The sequence below is a fragment of the Salmo trutta genome, chromosome 24 (assembly GCF_901001165.1).
Source record: "Salmo trutta chromosome 24, fSalTru1.1, whole genome shotgun sequence".
Lineage (NCBI taxonomy): Eukaryota > Metazoa > Chordata > Actinopteri > Salmoniformes > Salmonidae > Salmo > Salmo trutta.
The window spans coordinates 33737337-33763195 of record NC_042980.1 but is presented as its reverse complement, the minus strand read 5'-3'; the positions used below and the strand labels follow the sequence as shown (position 1 = coordinate 33763195).

General features: G+C 42.9%; 4 protein-coding genes across 5 annotated transcripts in view; all 4 read left to right on the top strand.

Moving 5' to 3' along the window:
- The window catches only part of LOC115161170 (uncharacterized), a 33580-nt gene extending 25176 nt beyond the window's left edge, over positions 1 to 8404 (top strand). The window contains exon 6 of the mRNA XM_029711952.1: positions 8388 to 8404. The gene's annotated coding sequence lies outside the window, so the exon portion shown is untranslated. The remainder of the gene's footprint in view (positions 1 to 8387) is intronic.
- On the top strand, positions 4722 to 5570 carry LOC115161166 (uncharacterized protein K02A2.6-like). Its single transcript, XM_029711943.1, has one exon. It carries the CDS (start codon positions 4729 to 4731, stop codon positions 5524 to 5526), a length of 798 nt encoding a protein of 265 aa, XP_029567803.1. The 5' UTR covers positions 4722 to 4728; the 3' UTR covers positions 5527 to 5570.
- LOC115161151 (uncharacterized protein K02A2.6-like) lies at positions 5621 to 6998 on the top strand (the record flags this gene model as incomplete). The annotated part of the gene is made up of 1 exon (XM_029711920.1): positions 5621 to 6998. A coding segment is annotated over exon 1 (1362 nt), but the record flags the coding sequence as incomplete, so codon positions are not given.
- Positions 8405 to 9358: 954 nt separating the features above from the next.
- On the top strand, positions 9359 to 24470 carry LOC115161160 (nectin-3-like). Of its 2 annotated transcripts, XM_029711933.1 has the most exons (9): positions 9359 to 9793; positions 10097 to 10169; positions 10737 to 11084; positions 16415 to 16720; positions 18786 to 18888; positions 19101 to 19255; positions 24040 to 24142; positions 24270 to 24312; positions 24413 to 24470. In XM_029711933.1, the coding sequence occupies exons 2-9, from the start codon at positions 10115 to 10117 to the stop codon at positions 24446 to 24448; spliced, it is 1149 nt and encodes a 382-aa protein (XP_029567793.1). In that variant the 5' UTR covers positions 9359 to 9793; positions 10097 to 10114; the 3' UTR covers positions 24449 to 24470. The 2 variants fall into 2 exon arrangements, with proteins under 2 accessions (XP_029567793.1, XP_029567794.1); XM_029711934.1 differs by lacking the exon at positions 10097 to 10169.
- The last annotated feature ends 1389 nt before the right edge of the window (positions 24471 to 25859 follow it).

Here is a 25859-nt window from a genome sequence, read left to right as displayed (position 1 = left end):
AATGTTGATAGAGATGCAACAGAAGGAAAACAAATTGTCAGACAGGGCACTTCCTGCATGGAATCTTCTCAGGTTTTGGCCTGTCATATGAGTTCTGTTATAGTCACAGACACTATTCAAACAGTTTTAGAAACTGTAGAGTGTTTTCTATCCAAATCTACTAATTATATGCATATCCTAGTTTCTGGGCAGGAGTAGTAACCAAATTAAATCGGGTACGTTTTTTATCCGGCCGTGAAAATACTGCCCCCTATACCACAACAGGTTAACAAACAACTGGCTCTCCAGTATATATATAGTTGAAGTTGGAAGTTTACATACACCTTAGCCAAATACATTTAAACTCAGTTTTCAGTTCTTAACATTTAATCCTAGTAAAAATTCCCTGTCTTAGGTCAGTCAGGATCCCCACTTTATTTAAGAATGTGAAATATCTGAATAATAGTCGAGAGAATGATTTATTTCAGCTTTGGAAGACCCATTGTGACAAAGCTTTAACTTCCTGACCTGTCTTGAGATGTTGCTTCAATATATCCACATAATTTTCCACCCTCATGATGCCATCTATTTTGTGAAGTGCACCAGTCTCTCCTGCATCAAAGCACCCCCACAACATGATGCTGCCACCTCCGTGCTTCATGGTTGGGATGGTGTTCGTCGGCTTGCAAGCGTCCCCCTTTATCTTCCAAACATAATGATGATCATTATGGGCAAACAGTTCTATTTTTGTTTCTTAAGACCAGAAGACATTTCTTCAAAAAGTAAAATCTTTGCCCCCATGTGCAGTTGCAAACCGTAGTCTGGCTTTTTTATGGCGGTTTTGGAGCAGTGGCTTCTTCCTTGCTGAGTGGCTTTTCAGGTTATGTCGATATAGGATTCGTTTTACTGTGGATATAGATACTCTTGTACCTGTTCCCTCCAACATCTTCACAAAGTCCTTTGCTGTTGTTCTGGGATTGATTCGCACTTTCGCACCAAAGTATGTTCATATCTAGGAGACAAAACGCATCTCCTTCCTGAGCGGTATGACGGCTGCGTGGTCCCATGGTGATTATACTTGCGTGCTATTGTTTGTACAGATGAGCGTGGTACCTTCAGCCATTTAGAAATTGCTCCCAAGGATGAACCAAACTTGTGGAGGTCTACAATATGTTTTCTACGGTCTTGGTTAATTTCTTTTGAGTTTCCCATGATGTCAAGCAAAGAGGCAATGAGTTTGAAGGTAGGCCTTGAATTACATCTGCAGTTACACCTCCAATTGACTCAAATGATGTCAATTAGCCTATCAGAAGTTCTAAGGCCATGACATCATTTTCTGGAATTTTCCAAGTTGTTCAAAGGCACAGTCAACTTAGTGTATGTAAACTTCTGACCCACTGGAATTGTGATACAGTGAATAATACGTGAAATAATCTGTCTGTAAACAATTTTTGGAAAAATTACTTGTGTCATGCACAAATTATATGTCCTAACCGTCTTGCCAAAACTATAGTTTGTTTACAAGACATTTGTGGAGTGGTTGAAAAACAAGTTTTAATGACTCCCACCTAAGTGTATGTAAACTTCCGACTTACATTTACATTACATTTTAGTCATTTAGTAGACGCTCTTATCCAGAGCGACTTACAGTAGTGAATGCATACATTTCATTTCATACATTTTTTTTCTTTTTCTGTGCTTTTCTTTTTCTGACTTCAACTGTACTACCGTAAAGGCCTGATTGGTGGAGGGCTGCAAAGATGGTTGTCCTTCTTGAAGGTTCTTCCATCTCCACAGAGGAACCATCAGGGTCTTGGTCACCTCCCTGAGGCCCATTGCTCAGTTTGACCCGACAGCCAGCTTTAGGAATGGTCATGGTGGTTCCAAACTTCTTCCGTTTAAGAATGATGGTGGCCACTGTGTTCAAAGGAACCTACAGTGCTGCAGACATTTTTTGGTACCCTTCCCCAGATCTGCGCCTCAACACAATCCTGTCTCAGAGCAATGTGGACAATTCCTTCGACTTCCTGGCTTGGTTTTTGCTCTGACATGCACTGTCAACTGTGGGACCTTTATATAGATAGGTGTGAGCCTTGCCAAATCATGTCCAATCTATTTAATTTACCACAGTTGGACTCCAATCAAATTGAGGAAACATCAAGGATGATCAAAGGAAGCAGGATGCACCTGAGCTCAAGTTCGAGTTGCATAGCAAAGGGTCTGAATCCTTATCCTGTTATGGCTAGGGGGCAGTATTTTCACGGCCGGATAAAAAACGTACCCTATTTAATCTGATTTTTACTCCTGCACAGAAACTAGAATATGCATATAATTATTGGCTTTGGATAGAAAACACCCTAAAGTTTCTAAAACTGTTTGAATGGTGTCTGTGAGTATAACAGAACTCATATGGCAGGCAAAAACCTGAGAAGATTCCAAACAGGAAGTACCCTCTCTGACCATTCCTTGGGCTTCTTGGCTCTGTTTATTGAACATTTAGGATCTTTGCTGTAACGTGACACTTCCTACAGCTCCCATAGGCTCTCAGAACCCGGGAAAAAGCTGAATGATGTAATTCCAGCCACTGGCTGAAAAACTTTAGCGCCTTTGGATGGTGGTCGATCAGAGGGCAATCAGACTGAGGCTCGTGCACGGGGCGACACCATGTTTTTATTTTCTATCTCTTTGTACTAAAAAACGATTTCCCGGTCGGAATATTATTGCTTTTTTACGAGAAAAATGGCATAAAAATGTATTTTAAACAGCGGTTGACATGCTTCGAAGTACGGTAGTGGAATATTTAGAATTTTTTTGTCACGAAACACGTCGGGCGCGTAACCCTTATTTACCCTTTCGGATAGTGTCTTGAACGCACGAACAAAACGCCGCTATTTGGATATAACTATGGATTATTTGGGACCAAACCAACATTTGTTATTGAAGTAGAAGTCCTGGTCCTGGGAGTGCATTCTGACGAAGAACAGCAAAGGTAATAACATTTTTCTTATAGTAAATCTGACTTTGGTGAGTGCTAAACTTGGTGGGTGTGTAAATAGCTAGCCCTGTGATGCCGGGCTATCTACTTAGAATATTGCAAAATGTGCTTTCACCGAAAAGCTATTTTAAAATCGGACATAGCGAGTGCATAGAGCAGTTCTGTGTCTATAATTCTTAAAATAATTGTTATGTTTTTTGTGAACGTTTATCGTGAGTAATGTAGTAAATTCACCGGAAGTTTGCGGGGGGTATGCTAGTTCTGAATGTCACATGCTAATGTAAAAAGCTGGTTTTTGATATAAATATGAACTTGATTGAACAAAACATGCATGTATTGTATAACATAATGTCCTAGGGGTGTCATCTGATGAAGATCATCAAAGGTTAGTGCTGCATTTAGCTGTGGTTTGGATTTATGTGACATTATATGCTAGCTTGAAAAATGGGTGTCTGATTATTTCTGGCTGGGCACTCTGCTGACATAATCTAATGTTTTGCTTTCGTTGTAAAGCCTTTTTGAAATCGGACAGTGTGGTTAGATAAAGGAGAGTCTTGTCTTTAAAATGGTGTAAAATAGTCATATGTTTGAAAAATTGAAGTTTTTGTATTTTTGAGGAATTTGTAATTCGCGCCACGCCCATCATTGGCTATTGGAGCAGGTGTTCCGCTAGCGGAATGTCTAGATGTAAGAGGTTAAGTAAATAAGGTATTTCATTTTTTTATTTCTAATACATTTGCAAAAATTGCAAAAAACTTTTTGCTTGCCATTATGGGATATTGTTTGTAGATTTAAAAGGAAAAATAACACTTGTATCTATTTTAGAATAAGGCTGTAACGTAACAAAATTTGGAAAAGTCAAGGGGTCTGAATACTTTCCGAATGCACTGTGTGTTCATACTTCTCTAGTGCTCCTCTCTCTTCTCTCCATTCCTCTCTTCTGCTCCCATCTCTTCTCTCCCCTACAGGAGAGCAATGCCCAGTCTCATGATCACACTGCCTGAAGACAACAATGCCAGCGGAGTCAATACTCAAAACACTCAACTCAGTCTATGGACAGATGCTAATCAAACAACGTAAAATCAGTTAGTTTTTAACATGCAACAAGAGCCAAGTATTGTGAAAGACAACAATCAAACATTTGATCCTTCACAAGATTAAACTTCATGTTTTCTTATTAAGCGTGTTACAATAGTTCAACAACATTTACGGTTCATTGTATATCTGCGGTTAATAACATAGGCCAGTGTTCAATTAATTGTACAGTGGGTTTCTAGATTAGACGGGAGTTTGATTTGCACAGCATGTCCTGGATAGAGGGAAATTACATGTCCTTGATTTAGAACTGTGTCTGTGGTTGTGTTCATTGGATGACTTCTCAGCCAGGTTTGTTATTAGAACTGAACAGGTTACTCCAAGGGATTACCAATATTATAATAATGATTTTACCTATCAATGACTAACCTTCATGTGAATTGACCTACCTCATATAGACCTTACTTTGTGGATGTTAATGGATATAAACCTACTCTCTCCTCTGGCCAATGAATCAGACTCAAACGTACACTAAGAATGAAACAAAAACATAGTTTCATGCAGCCATGGCGGGGTTCAAGCCCTATGGCCCCACAGCCCCACAACCAGAAAAGAATTGACTCATTGCCCTTGGATAAGCTATGTCTGTTCTACTTAAGCTGTTCGTGGATCCTCAGGCCGAGCCTCGGTTTTTCAAGGCCAGGATAGTGCCTTACGCCATGAAAAAGAAAGTGGAAGATGAGTTGGAGCGGCTGCAGGAAGCAAACGTCATTACTCCCGTTCTGTTCTCCCGCTGGGCAGCTCCTATCGTTCCCGTTCTGAAAAGTGAATGCACGGTGCGTATATGTGGGGACTACAAACTCACCATCAACAGGGCCTCTAAGCTAGATGCTTACCCGCTGCCACGGGTGGTGGACTTGTTCACGACACTGGCAGGAGGCAAGACGTTCTCAAAGCTTGACATGAGTCACGCCTACCAACAGCTCCTCCTGGACGAGGACTCAAAAGAGTATGTCACAGTGAACACGCACAAAGGCTTGTTCAGGTACAACCGCTTGGTTTTCGGAGTGACGTCCAGCCCAGCCATTTTCCAGAGGACAATGGACAATCTGCTGCAGGGGATCCCTCATGTAGCAGTGTACCTGGATGACATCCTGGTTACAGGGGAGACGAAGGAGGAGCACCCCCACCATCTGGACCAGGTGTTAAAGAGATTCTCTGAGGCAGGGCTGCGCCTGAAGCGTAGCAAGTGCACATTCCAAGCACAGAGTGTGACATACCTAGGTCACAAGATCACAGCGCAGGGTCTGTGTCCTGTGGAGGACAAAGTCAGGGCAATCAAGGATGCTCCAAACCTTAAGAATGGGTCAGAGCTCAGGTCGTTCCTGGGCATGGTGAACTACTATGACAGTTCCTCCCGGAGCTGTCAACAGTGTTGGCTCCACTTTATCAGTTGCTTCACAAAGACTGTAAATGGAAGTGGGGGCCAGCACAAGAGAAAGCTTTCAAGGAAGTGAAAGCACTACTACAATCAGCACAACTTCTGGTTCATTTTGACCAAGACAAAGAGATCATCCTGTCATGTGACGCCTCACCCTATGGCGTCGGGGCAGTACTCTCTCATCAGATGGAGGACGGGTCAGAGAGACCCATTGGATTCGCATCACGTACGCTGACGAGTGCTGAGAAGGGTTATTCACAGTTAGACAAGGAAGGTCTGGCCATAGTCTTTGCTGTGAAACGCTTCCATCAGTACCTCTACGGTCGACATTTCACCATATGCACTGACCACAAACCATTGATGAGCCTTTTTAGTGAATCAAGATGCATTCCGCCCATGGCTTCAGCAAGGTTACAGCGCTGGGCCCTGACACTGTCAGCTTACCAGTACACGATAGTGTATAGAGTGGGGAAGGACAATGCAAATGTAGACGCGCTCAGCAATCTCCCGCTACCAGAGATGCCTGCCACAACTGTGGTGCCTCCCGAGACAATTTTCCTAATGGAGAGATTGTCAAACTCACCTGTGAATGCCAAACAGATCAAAATGTGGACAGACCGGGATCCTATCCTGTCCCAAGTGAAAAGATTCCTGATGCAGGGTTGTCCTCCTGTCATAGAGGATGATGGACTAAGACCTTATGCAAAGCGCAAAACTGAGCTGAGTGTGCAGGATGGCTGCATACTCTGGGGGTCCAGAGTGGTTGTTCCACCCCCTGGCCGTGCACAAGTCAGGGATGAGGTCCATGAGGCTCACCCGGGTGCCTCCCGGATGAAAAGTTTAGCCAGATCTTACATCTGGTGGCCTAACATGGATCAGGAGGTAGAAGACAAAGTTAAATCATGTTCTGAGTGCCAGATCAACCAGAAGATGGCACCGCCCGCGCCACTACATCTGTGGGAGTGGCCTGACCGCCCATGGTCCAGGCTGCATATAGATTTTGCAGGCCCTTTCATGGGTCACATGTTCCTTGTCATGGTGGACGCACACTCCAAGTGGTTGGAGGCGCACATCATGAGCAACATCACAGCGACCACAACCATCGAAAAGCTTCGGCAGGTGTTTTCAACCCATGGTCTGCCGGACTCTCTGGTGTCCGACAACGCAACAACGTTTACCTGTGACTTGTTCCAAGAATTCATGCGGAGAAACGGGATCCGCAATGTCCGCAGCGCCCCGTTTCACCCGGCCTCAAACGGCTTAGCGGAACGGGCTGTGCAGACACTGAAAGAGGGGCTCAAAAGGATGACTGGGGGAACCATCACAACTAAGCTCTCTCGGTTCTTGTTCCAGTACCGCATCACGCCACAAACAATAACAGGACAGGCTCCAGCGGTGATGTTAACGGGCAGAAAGCCAAAAGCTCACCTGGATCTTCTGCGTCCGAACATCAGAGCACGAGTGGAACGGAAGCAGGAGAAACAAAAAGAGAGACATGACCACCACGCAAGGGAGAGACAGTTAAAACCCAATGACACTGTCTACATCCGCAACTTCACAAGCAGCCAACGCTGGTTGCCAGGTATCATTCTGAGTCAGAGTGGTCCCGTCTCCTTTGTGGTCAAACTGACTGATGGGCGAGTCATGCGCAGACACCAGGACCATCTCCGCCTGCGCTATGACAAACACAAGACCATGTTTTCAGACGGAACAGCTGTGGGTGGTAGTGTACAAGTTGAAATCCCACAGGAAACAGCATCTGAGGAACAGGGGCATTCAGTGGTTCCAGCAGTGGGTGATGGACATTCTCTCACAAACACCCAACCCGCTCCTGTGCCCTCAGACCCAGCTCCACTGGGACACGCCTTACCTGTGTCTCGTAGCACACCAGGAGTACTGCGCAGATCACAGCGTAGTCACAAGCCTCCTGAAAGACTAACTCTGTAGTTGAGACTGAGAGACTCGTGGTGTTAGGGTTTGTGTGGAGCAGCAGACCTAGTTGAAAAGAAATAAGGACTATCATTTTGTTGTTGTTGTTGTTTTGTTTACATTTACGGTAACACCGGCAGACGTTCTACAGTGTGTTGTAGTAAAGAAAAGAAAACACTGATGTGGTTTACTTGTTAACCTTATGTTTTCCTTACAGGGGGGATTTAAATTGAGGGGGGAGAAGTGTTATAGTGTGGACACTATATAAATAATGACATGGTTATTATTGGTATTGACCGTGACCTTTCCCTTTTGATGATGTCATCACTAAGAGTGAGTTCTGTGCAATGTGATTCTACCACCGGTGGAGTGGGCTATATAGTTCTGCTATATTTGTACAGTTTGTACCTGGCAATACACCTTTAGGTTTGGGTTGAAAGTAAAGGAAAGTAATATCGAAATGTTTGTGGGCATTCCTTGTCAAGTTACTACAGGTCAGTTAGGATCACCACTTTATTTTAAGAATGTGAAATGTCAGAATAATAGTAGAGAGAATGATTTATTTCAACTTTTATTTATTTAATCACATTCCCAGTGGGTCAGAGGTTTACATACACTCAATTAGTATTTGGTAGCTTTGCCTTTAAATTGTTTAATTTGGGTCAAACGTTTCGGGTAGCCTTCCACAAGCTTCCCACAATAAGTTGGGGGAATTTTGGCCCATTCCTCCTGACAGAGCTGGTGTATCTGAGTCAGGTTTGTAGGCATCCTTCCTCGCACACGCTTTTGCAGTTCTGCCCACAAATTGTCTATTGGATTGAGGTCAGGGCTTTGTGTCTCCTGACCCCTCCTGTCTCAGCCTCCAGTATTTATGCTGCAGTAGTTTAGGTGTCGGGGGGCTAGGGTCAGTCTGTTATATCTGGAGTTTTTCTCCTGTCTTATCCGGTGTACTGTGTGAATTTAAGGATGCTCTCTCAAATTCTCTCTTTCTTTCTTTCTCTCTCTCAGAGGACCTGAGCCCTAGGACCATGCCTCAGGACTACCTGGCATGATGACTCCTTGTTGTCCCCAGTCCAACTGGCTGTGCTGCTGCTCCAGTTTCAACTGTTCTGCCTGCGGCTATGGAACCCTGACCTGTTCACCAGATGTGCTACCTGTCTCAGACCTGCTGTTTTCATCTCTCTAGAGCCAGCAGGAGTGGTAGAGATACTCTGAATGATCGGCTATGAAAAGCCAACTGACATTTACTCCTGAGGTGCTGACCTGTTGCACCCTCGACAACCACTGTGATTATTATTATTTTACCCTGATGGTCATCAATGAACATTTGAACACCATGTTTTGTTATAATCTCCACCCGGCACAGCCAGAAGAGGACTGACCACCCCTCCTTGCCTGGTTCCTCTCAAGGTTTCTTCCTACATGCTGGCCTTTCTAGGGAGTTTTTCCTAGCCACCCTGCTTCTACACCTGCATTGCTTGCTGTTTGGGGTTTTAGGCTGGGTTTCTGTAGAGCACTTTGAGATATTAGTTGATGTAAGAAGGGCTTTATAAATACATTTGATTTGATTTGATTTGACAATGACCCAAAGCACAGCTTCAAACTATGCAATAACTATTTAGGGAAGAAGCAGTCAGCTGGTATTCTGTCTATAATGGAATGGCCAGCACAGTCCCCGGACCATTTTGAGCTCTTGTGGGAGCAGCTTGACCGTATGGTACGTAAGAAGTGCCCATCAAGCCAATACAACTCGTGGGAGGTGCTTCAGGAAGCATGGGGTGAAATCTCTTCAGATTACCTCAACAAATTGGAAACTAGAATGCCAAAGGTCTGCTAGGCTGTAACTGCTGCAAATGGAGGATTCTTTGACAAAAGCCAAGTTTGAAGGACACAATTATTATTTCATTTAAAAATCATTATTTATAACCTTGTTAACGTCTTGACTATATTTCCTATTCATGTTGCAACTCATTTCATGTGTGTTTTCATGGAAAACAAGGACATTTCTAAGTGACCCCAAACTTTTGAACGGTAGTGTATATAGTGTATCATCAGAGAGGGGGGTCCCAAGTCATACAGATTCTGTTCTGTTGTTGTATTTAATTTTGTTTTTCTTAAAGAAAATATATAATTTTGTCCCATCATTCTTGTTTTTTTGTAATGAGGCCTATGTGTATGTTTCATAACCAGTATAAGGTGGTACGGGCTTTCAAAGAGGAAGCACACAGCTTATGAAAAGCCAGGAGTCTGCGAGTGGGGTGGAGACTGTCTCATCCATGATCTACCCCATTGTGTTATAACTGATGTGGCTTACTGACTTAGTGTTTTCCTACAGCAGGACATTTTTCTGTCAGCACAAACGTCAAAAACAAATGTCTCGGCTATTTCCGCAGAGGAACTTCCATTCATCAAAGGTTAGTGGTCTATTAAATTTACAGATACAAATGTTTAGTTCCATTATTACTGACCAATATAAGCCTGGTTGTTTATTTTTGTGAAAAGGTTTTGGCTACATTGCAAGATGTGCATAGTCTCCATCAAAGAGGGATGATTGCAGACCATTGCGTGAATACATATTATTGCATTCAACCTTATTTTACATACAGCTTAGCCTACATAACTGTCTTACATAAACAATGAATAGGTCCTCATTTTTACAAATCACCAATTTTAAAATGTAATATAATTCCATAATTACATTTCCCCTCTGACCCTAGCAATGAGAAGAGCAAAGAATGTTACGGAATCTGTGCTGTGTGATTCTACTCATGATCCAGAGGGATACAGAAAGTAGGTTTCCAATTGATGTCATAAAATGCCATAAAATTGAGATCATGTTTTTGTCTCTTTTTTCTTATTGACACAAGGCAAGACAATAACACCCACCAAACACACAATCCCACCATTCAACTATAGTCCTTGTCCTTTTAGGGTACAATAAGGCACACACATCAGCTCAGGGTGTTTACTATGTTTTAACTCAGTATGTTTACTATGTTTTTAACTCAGTAGTTATGAGACATGCTGAGCATGCACAAGTATCTGGGAATGTATTGAATATCTTAGTCATGATTAAGTGTTAGAATAGAGTCAGGACTTTTGGCTTATTATTCTAATAACATATTCACTAAGTAGTTTCAGCCTAGACTGGACCCAGATCAGTATGTGCTTTAGCCATTTCTTTTTACAATAGCCACATTTCAGCATCAATAGGATATCATAGTTCATAAGCACAGCTAAATACTAATAATGGTCTTGTCTGTGTGTTTAGGTAACATCTCTGTTTATTAGAGTTCATAAGCATCTATTCTACAGGTCTCTTTTGGACAGTTTTTTTGGCTTGTGTTTTCTCTTCAGGTACACAGGTGATTGGGGGACGCAGGACTGTGGTACAGGGGGAGGATGTGGACTTATCCTGCAGACTGATAGAGACAACTGAGGACCTCGAACAGATAACATGGCAGAAAAGTACTTGGGAAGAAACACAGAACCATCATTTTATGCTGATTTATCCCAATGGGGCTTTTAAGTTTATTGCACCAAATGGATTAAAAGACAGAGTCCAGTTTATTGGGAACCCATCAGAAAACCTTGGATCTATTAGAATAACAGCTGTCAGACTGTTGGATGAAGGCACCTTCACATGTATCTTCAGTGTTTTCCCCAGTGGAGCATACACTACAGATATACCTCTGACTGTGCTTGGTAAGAACTCTTCCTTCACTCTGCATCACTGTTTCTATGATTGACAGTGTGGAAAGACTGAATGTGATAATCAATACTAGAAAGGTAAGAATTTGGTAGTTTCATTATTCAAGTGAAGCAAGAGCAGAGCCCTCATCTACAGAACCCTCATCTTCCATCTTCTCTGTGCTTAGAAAAAAAGGTGCCCAACGGGTTCTATCCAGAGGGATACGATTCAGCCTATAACCTTTTTTTATCCTAAGAACCGTTTTTGGAAGAAATAGTTATTTGATGATTCTGTGGCAGTCGGTTATTGCCATGCAAATAAAGAAGGCATGTCTCACAGTAATTGACTGTTTCTTAACATAATCACGTTTAGCATCTCCGGACCTCCACACATACAAGCCGCTGATGATCTACATAAAAAAAGTATAATAAATACATTTAATATACACCATCACAAGACATTGATTAATTATTTTAATCAGGTCTAAATTAAAATTATGATATGAAGAAAATGTATTTCAGAATTACAAAATATGAGTTGACCTACTGCATGCTATCTGGCGATACTCCATGCCATATGCTGTAGGCTTGTTCATTTAGCTGACAAGATATGCTTTAAGTCCCGTGCCATTATTTTATTTTATATGATTTTATATTATGAAGAGTACAATTGAAGGATATTTTTCTTGAAACACGTCCTATATACTGGATTTAGAGTTTAGTTGTGAATGATATCAACATTAGAATGTCTTAGAAATCAGAACATATATGGGCTGCATGGTGCGACTATAGGCTATTGATGATTTGAGAAAGTAGCAAAAAAAAGCTTGCACTCTGTTCTTAGGCAGCACAGCTGTTCTCTCGTCAAGCGATTTTTACATGAGACTATTCTCAATTTAATTTTGTCTTCACTAATGTGTAAAAAAAAATACATGTCATCTTTATGCACTCGAATAGGGAATGGAGGCCGCGAGTTTTCCCGACGGGCTGATTTTCAATGATGATAGGTAGACCACTTCGGTTTTATAGTGGAGCATGTGCTTAAGAGCAGCTGAGAAATAAATACAATAACACTTATCAAATCAAATCAAATCAAATTTATTTATATAGCCCTTCGTACATCAGCTGAAATCTCAAAGTGCTGTACAGAAACCCAGCCTAAAACCCCAAACAGCAAGCAATGCATGTGAAAGAAGCACGGTGGCTGGGAAAAACTCCCTAGGAAAAACTCCTGAGAAAGGCCAAAAACCTAGGAAGAAACCTAGAGAGGAACCAGGCTATGAGGGGTGGCCAGTCCTCTTCTGGCTGTGCCGGGTGGATATTATAACAGAACATGGTCAAGATGTTAAAATGTTCGTAAATGACCAGCATGGTCAAATAATAATAATCATAGTAATTGTCGAGGGTGCAACAAGCACGTCCGGTGAACAGGTCAGGGTTCCGTAGCCGCAGGCAGAACAGTTGAAACTGGAGCAGCAGCATGGCCAGGTGGACTGGGGACAGCAAGGAGTCATCATGCCAGGTAGTCCTAGGGCTCAGGTCCTCCGAGAGAAAGAAAGAAAGAAAGAGAGAATTAGAGAGAGCATATTTACATTCACACAGGACACTGGATAAGACAAGAGAATACTCCAGATGTAACAGACTGACCCTAGCCCCCCGACACATAAACTACTGCAGCATAAATACTGGAGGCTGAGACAGGAGGGATCAGAAGACACTGTGGCCCCATCCGATGATACCCCCGGACAGGGTCAAACAGGCAGGATATAACCCCACCCACTTTGCCAAAGCACAGCCCCCACACCACTAGAGGGATATCTACAACCACCAACTTACCGTCCGAAGACAAGGCCGAGTATAGCCCACAAAGATGTCCGCCACGGCACAACCCAAGGGGGGGGCGCCAACCCAGACAGGAAGACCACGTCAGTGGCTCAACCTACTCAAGTGACGCACCTACTCAAGTGACGCACCCCTCCCATGGACGGCATATTTCACTCCACGCATCAACCACTGTTTGAGGAGTATGCTCTCGCTGCCCGACAGGTGATATTTCACCTAAACGCTGTTTGCCATGGGCTCTCCAACCTTGTTCCTGCAGCTACCCAGTTATTAATTTAGGAAACCATAATGCTGATATACATATGCATAAGCTCTAATGTGCATAGGGATGTTCTGAATTAATCATCACCTTGTGAGCTCTGTCCATTTCGTTACACTGTTTCAACCTGCTGTTGAACTTCTTTTTTCAAATTGATCATCACAGTGAGGTGAGTTTTCAAAGTATGACAAAGCTGTTTTGATGATAAGTGTTTGGTGTGATTTTCGATTGCACTTGCACTGTTCTCAAAAGTGATGACAAACGCAATTATGCATCTAATGGTTTATTATAAAGGTGCGTATTTATGGTGAAAATGATCATTCTGAAACGTGAAACTCAAGCGCAGCCTGTGTATGCCAGTAGGCTCTACCTGTTATAAAGCAAATTAATGTGCTTAATTTTAAGAAGTTATTTGGCCACTTTAGTTGTGATACAAACCTTATCAAAACATATAGGTATATGGGCTAGGGTACATGAGGTGTGCGACTATGATTTGCATTGGTGTAAAGTACTTAAATATACGTACTTTGAAGTACTCCTTAAAGTAGTTTTGGGGGTATCTGTACTTTCCTTTACTATTTATATTTTTGACAACTTTTACTTTTACTTCACTACATTCCTGAAGAAAACTTTATACTTTTTTCTCCATACAGTTTCCCTGACAACGCAAAGTACTTTTTTAAAGGGGTAGATCAGCTTTAATGTTACAGATAGATTCTAACTTCCATCAATGTAATTGTCTGCATCACTTCCAATCCCCCATATATTCTTTGCAAATATATATATATACATACACATTCCATTTTTTTACACATCACATTTTTTTAAATATATTTTACTTTATTACTTTCTAATCCTACCACCCCTCCCCTAATTTGAGTAAACTAGTCAATTTTAGTTCTATTTTGTTTGTTTTTACTCCTGTCCTTCCTCTACCCTCAACCTCTCCCTGTTCCGTGACAGGTGCATGATAATGGTCCATTCTAAATAAAAACTAATTTCACACATATATTATTTAGTATATGAAAAGACGACACTAAATAAAGAATAGTCTGATAGTTGACAATAATAGCCTATCACTTGTGAATGAAGCCCAGTTTGTGCAGTAAGGCAAGACACAGCTTAACTTTTTTTCCCCAACTTTTTCAAATCATCAGTGGTGGGAAAAGTACCAAATTGTCATACTTGAATAAAAGTATAGATACCTTAATAGAAAGTTACTCGAGTAAAAGCGAAAGTTACCAAGTAAAATACTACTTGAGTAAAAGTCTAAAAGTATTTGATTTTAAATATACTTAATTATCAAAAGTAAATGTAATTGCTAAAATATACTTAAGTATGAAAAGTAAAAGTTAAAATATAAATCATTTCAAATTTCTTATATTACGCAAATCAGACTGCACCTTTGTATTGCTTTAAAAATGTACGGATAGCCACGGGCACACTCCAACACTCAGACATTATTTACAAAAGATGCAATTGTGTTTAGTGAGTCCACCAGAACATAGGCAGTAGGGATGATCAGGTGTTCTCTTGATACGTGAGTGAATTTCACAATTTTCCTATTCTGCTGAACATTCAAAATGTATTGAATTGAATTGAATTTATTTTGGGTAACAGAATATAGTATTAATTAAAATGCTTGTCAAAGCGCTATATTGATAGGTGCCATAATTCTGTCCTGCTTGAGCATTTTAAATGTAAGGAGTACCTTTAGCTGCAAGGGAAAATGTCTGGAGTAAAATGTACATTACTTTCTTTAGGAAGGTAGTGGATTAAAACTAATAGTTGTCAAAAATATCAATAGTAAAGTACAGATACCACCAAAAACTACTTAAGTAGTACTTAAAAGTAGTATTACTTAAGTACTTTACACCACTGATCTAGCCAATAGAACGCTGATGGGATACTCCCTCCCCTTTTTAATAGAGGCCATTAAAACTCTGTTTTCTCATGCAATTGCATAGCCTATAGAAATGTGTTTGATTAGATTTTCAATTACCTTTGCAATGATGTCAAAGTGATTAGATGGACAATAGTGTGCAGAGTACCAAGCAGAAAGCAAGTTTGGTAGGCTACTAATGACCATCAGCAACATCAGAGCTTGGAGAAGCCTAAACACCCAAAACCATGCCTATCATTATCATATTTCCCAGCATGCTCTATTGCAGGTAGATGTGTTTGTTTCAATATCTGTGTTTTTGTATGTGAATTGATTAGTTGATTAACCTTATATGCTACACGGAAAAAAATAACAATATTTGTCTACATTTTTCCAGTCTTTTAATAGTTGGACTTATTGCACCCGTTACTGAGATAGTTGTTCCAGTTTAGATTATTTAGGTAGATAATTTAACAAATTTCCCTAACCTAGCAGTCTTTCTAAAATGCATGTTGAAGGTGATTAAAAGTTCCAATTGTTAGATATCTTCATTCTGGCTGAGGAAGACACTTAACCCTAATTTGCCCCAGCTGTGATGTACTACTATGGCTGACCCTGTAAAACAACACATTTCACTGCAATTATCCGGTGTATGTGATAATAAAACATTTTAAAATAGATGTAATTATTTATAGAGGGTTCTAGGCAGAACCATTTAAAGGGGGATCTATGAAGAACCCATAGAGATCCAATTCTAATTCCTAATTATATGGAAGAACCCTACATAGAGGGTTCTAGGTAGAACCAAAAAGGGATCCCATATGGGGACAAACTAAAGAACCCTATATGGTTGTACTTAGCACCTTCCTTTCTGAGAGTGTATCCTCTTACTCAAGCTGTAACCAGGAGAGTACAGGCATCAATAGTTTCTCTAATGGTGGAACAGATGTTGGAATATACAGAATACACCACTATATACAGCATTCCTTAACAGTAGGGCTGTGAATGGGCTGTGAATGCTTTTCAGTGGAACTGCTGAAGCTGAAAAACAGATTTTGGGATGTGTGTGTGAAACTTCATTCCTCAGGTGCAAGTATCTCTCATCAGGGTGAGCTAAAACCTGTTAAAACTGGATTTGCCTAAACCTCCAATACAGTAAATGTGTCGCTACTAATGATGTATGTTGCAATTGAACAAATAGTTAACATGATATGGTTTATTTAAAGTTTGTTGGACATATAACATGAGCATTTCATGTGATGTGAGGTCTGTTTTGGTCATTTTTCCATGTATAGTCTGACATTTACAATGAGTGACTTGTTAATGTTTTCTGTTCTCTGTTGGTTTGTGTTCTGGTCATAGTTCCTCCAGTGGTGAATGTGACAGTTGATGTTACTCCTGTCATTGGGGAGAATGAGGTTGTCTTGGCAACCTGTGTGGCTGCTGGTGCCAAGCCACAGGCAGATGTAAAGTGGAAGACAGGTACATTGGGCAGTTTGTTGAGAACAGTGACTAACTCCAGACAGCATGCCAACGGCACCACCACAGTACTCAGCCACCTGCTCGGGGTACCGACCAGAGCAGCCAATCAGCAGCAGGTCCAGTGTGTGGTCAACCAGTCTGCCCTGGCAACAGAAAGGAGCTACAACTACAACTTAGACATCCACTGTAAGTATATACTACACTACTACTGCCCTACCCTATAGACAAACACTGTAAATATATTCTACTACCACTCTCCTACACTATCGTTATCCACTGCAAATGTATACTCCACTATCACTGTCATAGACCATAGACATCCACTGTATGCATAGAGTCTCACTGTCTTCACTGGCTGTAGCCTAGTAGCCCCTCTAACCAGTCCCTGTCTGTCTATACACTCTTAGAAAATAAGGTTCTATCCTAGAACCAACATTTTTTTTTGTCTGTCCCAATAGGAGAACCCTTTGAATAACCCTCTATTAGTTCCAGGTAGAACCCTTTCAACCGAGGAAAGCCTTTGATCTAGCCCGTAACAACTGTTATTTTCTTTAGCTTAAACATAGTTCTGAGGCACAGAGTGGTATGGACCTTTACAAGACTTTCATTGTACTGCTCCTCTACTGCAAGTAGTCTATCAAACTGAAATGAAGGAAGACCAGGTTTTGCCTCATCTTAGCGTTGGGCCAGTAACCGAAAGGTTGCTAGATTGAATCCCTGAGCTGACAAGGTAAACATCTGTCATTCTGCCCCTGAACAAGGCAGTTAACCCACTGTTCCTAGTCAATAATTGTAAATAAGAATTTGTCCTTAACTGACTTGCCTCGTTAAACACAGGTTAAATTAAAATAATACAAAATCCATGGATTAACGTTCCATGTCATTGTTATAGTTGTAATATAGCTGTCTTGGTATTGGTGTGTGAGTGTAGGTCTATTTACATTCTATACCTGCAGTAACTGTAACCACCTCTCTGTTTCTCTTTTTCTGTCTCTCAAATCAAAGAAAATAAAATGTTGCTTATCACATACGCCGAATACAACTGGTGTAGACTTTACAGTGAATTGCTTGCTTAAAATCCTTTCCCAACGATGCAGAGTTAAAAAAAATCATTAAATAGTAACTAACACAAGAGGAATAAAATAAAATACGCAAGAATGGAGCTATATGCAAGGAGTAGCAGTACCAGATCAATGTGCAAAGGTACGAGGTACACGTAGTTGAGGTAGATATGTACATGAAGGCAGGGTCAGGTGTCTAGGCATCAGGATAGTAATAATAATAAGAGTATAATAAAGAACAGAGTAGCAGCAGCAAATGATGTGTAAAAGTGTGTGTGTGTATGTTAGTGGGTGAGTGTCTGTCTGTCTGTGTGTGTGTGTGTGTGTGTGTGTGTGTGTGTGTGTGTGTGTGTGTGTGTGTGTGTGTGTGTGTGTGTGTGTGTGTGTGTGTGTGTGTGTGTGTGTGTGTGCATATGTAGTGTTTGAATGTGTGATGGATTTGCCTGGGAGTGACAGTGTAGTGTGGGTGTGTGAGTGAGTGTGTATATGGTGTGTATGCATAGTCTAGTGAGTGTGCGTAGGGTCAGTATATATCAGGTCAGTGTATATATAAAGTGTAGAGTCAGTGCAACACAGAGTCAGTGCAGATAGTTTAGGTAACATAATTTATTATTTAGCAGCCTTATGGCTTGGGGGTAGAATCTGTCTCTGAGCCTGTTGGTCCTAGAGCCGATGCTCTGGTACCGTTTACCGGACGGTAGCAGAGTGAACAGTCTATGGTTTGGGTGGCTGGACTCTTTGGCAATTATTCGGGTCTTCCTCTGGGACCATTTGCTATAGAGATCCTGGGTTGCAGGGAGCTCGGCCCCTGTGAGTACTGTGCTGTCCGCATCACCCTTTGTAGCGCTTTGAGGTCAAAGGCAGTGGAATTGCCATACCAAGCTATGATGCAGTCAGTCAAGATGTTCTCGATGATGCAGCTGTATAATTTTTTGAGGATCTGAGGGCCCATTCTCTTCAGGACTGTGCGGGTGAGTGTGGACCATGTTATGTACTTACAGATGTGGACGCCAAAGAACTTAAAGGTCTCGACCCACTCCACAACAGCCCCATTGATGTGGATGGAAGTGTTCTCCCCTCTTTCTCCTATAGTCCACGAACAGATCCTTTGTCACCACACTGCTAAGTCTTTGACTTCCTCCCTGTAGGCTGACTCTGACGCTCTCTCTCTCTCTCTCTCTCTCTCATAGATCCACCTCAGTCAGTGAACATCACCCTTAGTGAGGCCTCTAAAACCACAGTCTTACTATGTATAACAGATGGCAACCCACATCCCAACTACACCTGGAGCAGGTACTCACTCCTATGTAAACTAGTTCAAACCAGTTTAAATGTAAATGTTATCTGCACTTGTTAAGACATGAGATCTAAATTAGCTAAAGGACAGTTGTTGAATTATGCTGGCAGTGAAATTATGCCTTTGCCTTTAACACACACATGCACACGCACACACACAGTCACACACATACACTCAGCCCCTCTCCTCCTCTCTCTCTCCCCCTCAGAGTGGTCCAGCCATGGCCTGGGTCTTCAGTGAAAGCAGAGGGAGACATATTGCACTTCCTCAGTCTCAACTCTGAGCTGAATGGTCTCTATGTCTGTGAGACCTCCAACCCCTACGGACAAGCAACTGGCTCCATCTATGTACACATATCCTCTGGTGAGATGCATTTGAGACACACACACACACACACACACACACACACACACACAGTATTCATACTAGTTGCTTATAATTGATTGATTGCCTGATTTATTGAATACTTTATTGTCCCATAGGGAAATTTGTCTGATAACAATACAGGCATTCCTGGTATACACATAAAACACAAAAATGAGGTTGAGAAATGTGATGTTGCATGGATGACAAAGTTGAGCCAGATGCTCACTTATCTTTCACTGCATGTGTTAGTATCAGACTTATGGCCTCATTACCCTTTCTATAGGAAGTTACTGTATAACCACTAAGATGGTCATGATACACACTTATGTCTTACTGCATATGTACATGTCGTTTAACTTAAAGTCGTGGCCAAAAGTTTTGAGAATGACACAAATATTAATTTCCACAAAGTTTGCTGCTTCAGTGTCTATATATTTTTGTTAGATGTTACTATGGAATACTGCAGTATAATTACAAGCATTTCATAAGTGTCAAATGCTTTTATTGACAATTGCATGAAGTTGATGCAAAGAGTTAATATTTGCAGTGTTGACCGTTCTTTTTCAAGACCTGCAATCCGCCCTGGCATGCTGTCAATAAACTTCTGGGCCACATCCTGACTGATGGCAGCCCATTCTTGCATAATCAATGTTTGGAGTTTGTCAGAATTTGTGCGTTTTTGTTTGTCCATCTGCCTCTTGAGGATTGACCACAAGTTCTCAATGGGATTAAGGTCTGGGGAGTTTCCTGGCCATGGACCCAAAATATCAATGTTTTGTTCCCGAGCTACTTAGTTATCACTTTTGCCTTATGGCAAGGTGCTCTATCATGCTGGAAAAGGCATTGTTCGTCACCATTTACATTTACATCATTTAGCAGACGCTCTTATCCAGAGCGACTTACAAATTGGTGCATTCACCTTATGATATCCAGTGAAACAACCACTTTGCAATAGTACATCTATATCTTTTTTTTTGGAGGGGGGGGTTAGAAGGATTACTTTATCCTATCCCAGGTATTCCTTAAAGAGGTGGGGTTTCAGGTGTCTACGGAAGGTGGTGATTGACTCCGCTGTCCTGGTGTCGTGAGGGAGCTTGTTCCACCATTGGGGTGCCAGAGCAGCGAACAGTTTTGACTGGGCTGAGCGGGAACTGTGCTTCCGCAGAGGTAGGGGGGCCAGAGGTGGATGAACGCAGTGCCCTTGTTTGGGTGTAGGGCCTGATCATAGCCTGAAGGTACGGAGGTGCCTTTCACCTCACAGCTCCGTAGGCAAGCACCATGGTCTTGTAGCAGATGCGAGCTTCATCTGGAAGCCAGTGGAGTGTGCGGAGGAGCGGGGTGACGTGAGAGAACTTGGGAAGGTTGAACACAAGACGGGCTGCGGCGTTCTGGATGAGTTGTAGGGGTTTAATGGCACAGGCAGGAAGCCCCGCCAACAGGGAGTTGCAGTAATCCAAACGGGAGATGACAAGTGCCTGGATTAGGACCTGCGCCGCTTCCTGTGTAAGGCAGGGTTGTACTCTGCGAATGTTGTATAGCATGAACCTACAGGATCGGGTCACCGCCTTGATGTTAGGTTCACGCCGAGGCTCTTAGCACTCTGGGAGGAGGACACAATGGAGTTGTCCACCGTGACGGCGAGATCATGGAAAGGGCAGTCCTTCCCCGGGAGGAAGAGCAGCTCCGTCTTGCCGAGGTTCAGCTTGAGGTGGTGATCCGTCATCCACACTGACACCGACATGCAGAGATGCGATGATTCACCACCTGGTTATCAGAAGGGGGAAAGGAGAAGATTAATTGTGTGTCGTCTGCGTAGCAATGATAGGAGAGACCATGTGAGGATATGACAGAGCCAAGTGACTTGGTGTATAGCGAGAATAGGAGAGAGCCTAGAACTGAGCCCTGGGGGACACCAGTGGTGAGAGCACGTGGTGCAGAGACGGATTCTCGCCACGCCACCTGGTAGGAGCGACCTGTCAGGTAGGACGCAATCCAAGAGTGAGCCGCGCCGGAGATATCCAACTCGGAGAGGGTGGAGAGGAGGATCTGATGGTTCACAGTATCAAAGGCAGCAGATAGGTCTAGAAGGAGGAGAGCAGAGGAGAGAGAGTTAGCTTTAGCAGTGCGGAGAGCCTCCGTGACACAGAGAAGAGCAGTCTCAGTTGAATGACCAGCCTTGAAACCTGACTGATTTGGATCAAGAAGGTCATTCTGAGAGAGATAGCAGGAGAGCTGGCCAAGGACGGCACGTTCAAGAGTTTGGAGAGAAAAGAAAGAAGGGATACTGGTCTGTAGTTGTTGACATCGGAGGGATCGAGTGTAGCTTTTTTGAGAAGGGGTGCAACTCTCGATCTCTTGAAGATGGAAGGGACGTAGCCAGCGGTCAAGGATGAGTTGATGAGCGAGGTGAGGTAAGGGAGAAGGTCTCCGGAAATGGTCTGGAGAAGAGAGGAGGGGATAGGGTCAAGCGGGCAGGTTGTTGGGCAGCCGGCCGTCACAAGACGCAAGATTTCATCTGGAGAGAGAGGGGAGAAAGAGGTCAAAGCATAGGGTAGGGCAATGTGAGCAGGACCAGCGGTGTCGTTTGACTTAACAAACGAGGATCGGATGTCGTCGACCTTCTTTTCAAAATGGTTAATGAAGTCATCCGCAGAGAGGGAGGAGGGGGGGAGGGGGAAGAGGATTCAGGAGGGAGAAGAAGGTGGCAAAGAGATTCCTAGGGTTAGAGGCAGATGCTTGGAAGTTAGAGTGGTAGAAAGTGGCTTTAGCAGCAGAAACAGAGGAGGAAAATGTAGAGAGGAGGGAGTGAAAAGATGCCAGGTCTGCAGGGAGGCTAGTTTTCCGCTCGGCTGCCCGGAGCCCTGTTCTGTGAGCTCGCAATGAGTCGTCAAGCCACGGAGCAGGAGGGGAGGACCGAGCCGGTCGGGATGATAGGGCACATAGAGAGTCAAAGGATGCAGAAAGGGAGGAGAGGAGGGTTGAGGAGGCAGAATCAGGAGATTGGTTGGAGAAGGATTGAGCAGAGGGAAGTGATGATAGGATGGAAGAGGAGAGAGTAGCAGGAGAGAGAGCGAAGGTTGCGACTGCGCAATACCATCTGAGTAGGGGCAGAGTGAGTAGTGTTGGAGGAGAGCGGGAGGGAAAAGGATACAAGGTAGTGATTGGAAAAAGAGAGAATGTCCACTTGGGAGAGATGAGGATTCCAGTGCCACCACCCCGCTGACCAGATGATCTCGGGGTGTGCGAGAACACGTGGTCAGACGAGGAGAGAGCAGTAGGAGTAGCAGTGTTTTCTGTGGTAATCCATGTTTCCGTCAGCGCCAAGAAGTCGAGGGTCTGGAGGGTAGCATAGGCTGAGATGAACTCTGCCTTGTTGGCCGCAGACAGGCAGTTCCATAGGCTGCCTGAGACCTGGAACTCCAAGTGGGTCGTGCGCGCTGGGAGCACCAGGTTAGAGTGGCAGCGGCCACGCGATGTGAAGCGTTTGTATGGCCTGTGCAGAGAGGAGAGAGCAGGGATAGACCGACACATAGTTGATAGGCTACAGGAGAGGCTACGCTAATGCAAAGGAGATTGGCATGAAAATTAACTCACCAAACTGTTCCTGGATGGTTGGGAGAAGTTGCTCTCGGAGGATGTGTTGGTACCATTCTTTATTCATGGCTGTGTTCTTAGGCAAAATTGTGAGTGAGCCCACTCCCTTGGCTGAGAAGCAACCCCACACAGGAATGGTCTCAGGATGCTTTACTGTTGGCATGACACAGGACTGATGGTAGCGCTCACCTTGTCTTCTCCAGACAAGCTTTTTTCCGGTTGCCCCAAACAATCGAAAAAGGGGATTCATCAGAGAAAATGATTTTACCCCAGTCCTCAGCAGTCCAATCCCTGTACCTTTTGCAGAATATCCGTCTGTCCATTATGTTTTTCCTGGAGAGAAGTGGCTTCTTTGCTGCCCTTCTTGACAAAAGTCTTTGCCTCACTGTGCATGCAGATGCACTCACACCTGCCTGCTGCCATTCCTGAGCAAGCTCTGTACTGGTGGTGCCCCTTTCCCGCAGCTGAATCAATTTTAGGAGATGGTCCTGGCGCTTGCTGGACTTTCTTGGGCACCCTGAAGCCTTCTTCACAACAATTGATCCGCTCTCCTTGAAGTTCTTGATGATCCGATAAATGGTTGATTTAGGTGCAATCTTACTGGCAGCAATATCCTTGCCTGTGAAGCCTTTTTTGTGCAAAGCAATGATGACGGCACATGTTTCCTTGCAGGTAACCATGATTGACAGAGGAAGAACAATGATTCCAAGCACCACCCTCCTTTTGAAGCTTCCAGTCTGTTATTCAATCTCAATCAGCATAACAGAGTGATCTCCAGCCTAGTCCTCGTCAACACTCACACCTGTGTTAACGAGATAATCACTGACATGATGTCAGCTGGTCCTTTTGTGGCAGGGCTGAAATGCAGTGGAAATGTTTTTGCGGGATTCAGTTCATTTGCATGGCAAAGAGGGACTTCGCAATTAATTGCAATTTATCTGATCACTCTTCATAACATTCTGGAGTATATGCAAATTGCCATCATACAAACTGAGGCAGTAGACTTTGTGAAAATTTATATTTGTGTCATTCTCAAAACTTTTGGCCACGACTGTAGTATTATCTCTTTGCTTTCTGCAGTAACGTGTTTGCATCAGAGCCATTATGTTTGCTAGGGCAACATGATTACATATAATTGTAAATGAAGACTGTTTCTTATATTAATTGTATCCCCTCTCTCTTCACAGAGACCTCTGCTGCCTGTTGGGTTCTACTGGTTTTCATTCTCTGTCTGATTGTTGCTGCGGCTGCACTCATATGGTACCGGTGCAAATACGGACAGTTTCCTTGGTAATATCATCTACTGTAATATTATGAACAGAATTTTCCATTATGAAAAAAAAAACATTTTAATTTGATAATCATATATTTATTTGTATCAAATTCAGATTATATTTTTTTCTTGACGATATTCCAGGAGTCCAATCATAGCCAAACACCAGTTCCAGGCACCACAACAGGTATGTGACTATGTTAAAGTCCACCATTGTTGTGTGATTAACCTACCTCATCAGCCACTTTTTGCTATGTAATAATACTGTTATAATGTTTGATGACAAGGTTGAGGAAGATGAACCTGGGACGTCTGGGTTCTAACACTCCAAACCAGGAAGGCGAATAAGGGAGAAGGAACGTGATGTAAGGAACACACATTATTTTTTTTATTATTTTGTATTTTTAATATTATTTATATCTTGTTTGAGGTATTGTCTATTCATGAGGTATGATTATTGTGTTATTTTAAAGAAATCACCGGACAGGCTGAGAACAGGTGCCAGAAGAATCGCAGACATGCACTGTGTGGGGGAAGAATTACAGTCTGCACATTCTCCAACGCTACAGCCATTTGCAAAGAACAGGCACATTCTCCAACTTTTTTATTTTTTTATCTAACCTTTATTTAACTAGGCAAGTCACTTAAGAACAAATTCTTATTTACAACGACGGCCTACACCGCTCAGACAACACTGGGCCAAATGTGCGACGCCCTATGGGACTCCCAATCACATCCAGTTTTGATACTGTCTGGATTCAAACCAGGTTGTCTATAGTGATCTCTCTAGCAGTGAGATGCAGTGTCTTAGACCACTGCGCCACTTGGGAGCCTAATGAACAGGGACCCTATGCAATGTTTTCTGTGACATTAGAAACCTCAGCTAGGCCTCTCCTCCACCACAGCTTTAAATAGTGCTGGTCCTCGTTTCAGTGTTTTGTTCCCCTCTCATGGACTCCGCCTTGCCGTGGTGGAGGGGTATTGTTGCTTCAGCGGGAACAACAACTCTCCTGTATGTATGTGTTACGGATACAAGTGTGTATCCTGTGTTTCTTTTCTCTCCTTCTCCTCACAGGTGACAATCATCACTCCCCAATCAGTCATCAACCAGTCCCCAATCAGAAGACACCTGCTCCCCTTTCCTCACCCAATCACAGCCCCTTTCCCTTGGTTTAAAAACCCAGTCAGTTGTTTTCTCCCCAGCTCATTATCTCGCAAGCTCATTCTCAATCTGAGATCAATCTTTGTGTTCAATCTCTCTCTCTCTCTCTCTCTCTCTCTCTCTCTCTCTCTCTCTCTCTCTCTCGATCTCTCTCTCGATCTCTGTATTGATCTCTTTTGTTTTTGCAACTGCATGTCACATTTGTCCGGTAATCCTGTGAGTATTGTTTTGTTGTTTGATTGTTTGTTTGGTGGGAAAAGGGGGTACCAAGACAAGTCGCCCATGGGCATACATTACCCGTAGGAATACTGTGTCTAAGTACCCTAGTTAGAACTGGGCGGACCACCCTCTGTATTTTTGGTTAGTTAGCTAACTGTTCTTGAAATAGGCTAGTCTAGCTTAGGGGTGTTTTTGGCTTATTGTTTCTTTGCTTGGTTCCAGCTCAGCCCCTTTTCTCACACCCCATTACCGTGTGTTTATAAATAAACCATTAGAGTTTGACGGTAGATTGTAGTTGTCTGTGGTTATTGGTTCTCACTGTTTCTTATCACTATTATAATTTGCATGATTTA

Excerpts from the sequence above, each read along its gene's own strand:
- LOC115161166 (XM_029711943.1), top strand. The coding sequence starts at position 4,729 with ATGAAAAAGAAAGTGGAAGATGAGTTGGAGCGGCTGCAGGAAGCAAAC.
- LOC115161160 (XM_029711933.1), top strand. The coding sequence starts at position 10,115 with ATGTTACGGAATCTGTGCTGTGTGATTCTACTCATGATCCAGAGGGAT. Across the intron at positions 16,721-18,785 it reads CTACAACTTAGACATCCACT|ATCCACCTCAGTCAGTGAAC; the intron begins GTAAGTATATAC and ends TCTCTCTCATAG. Across the intron at positions 18,889-19,100 it reads CCCAACTACACCTGGAGCAG|AGTGGTCCAGCCATGGCCTG; the intron begins GTACTCACTCCT and ends TCTCCCCCTCAG.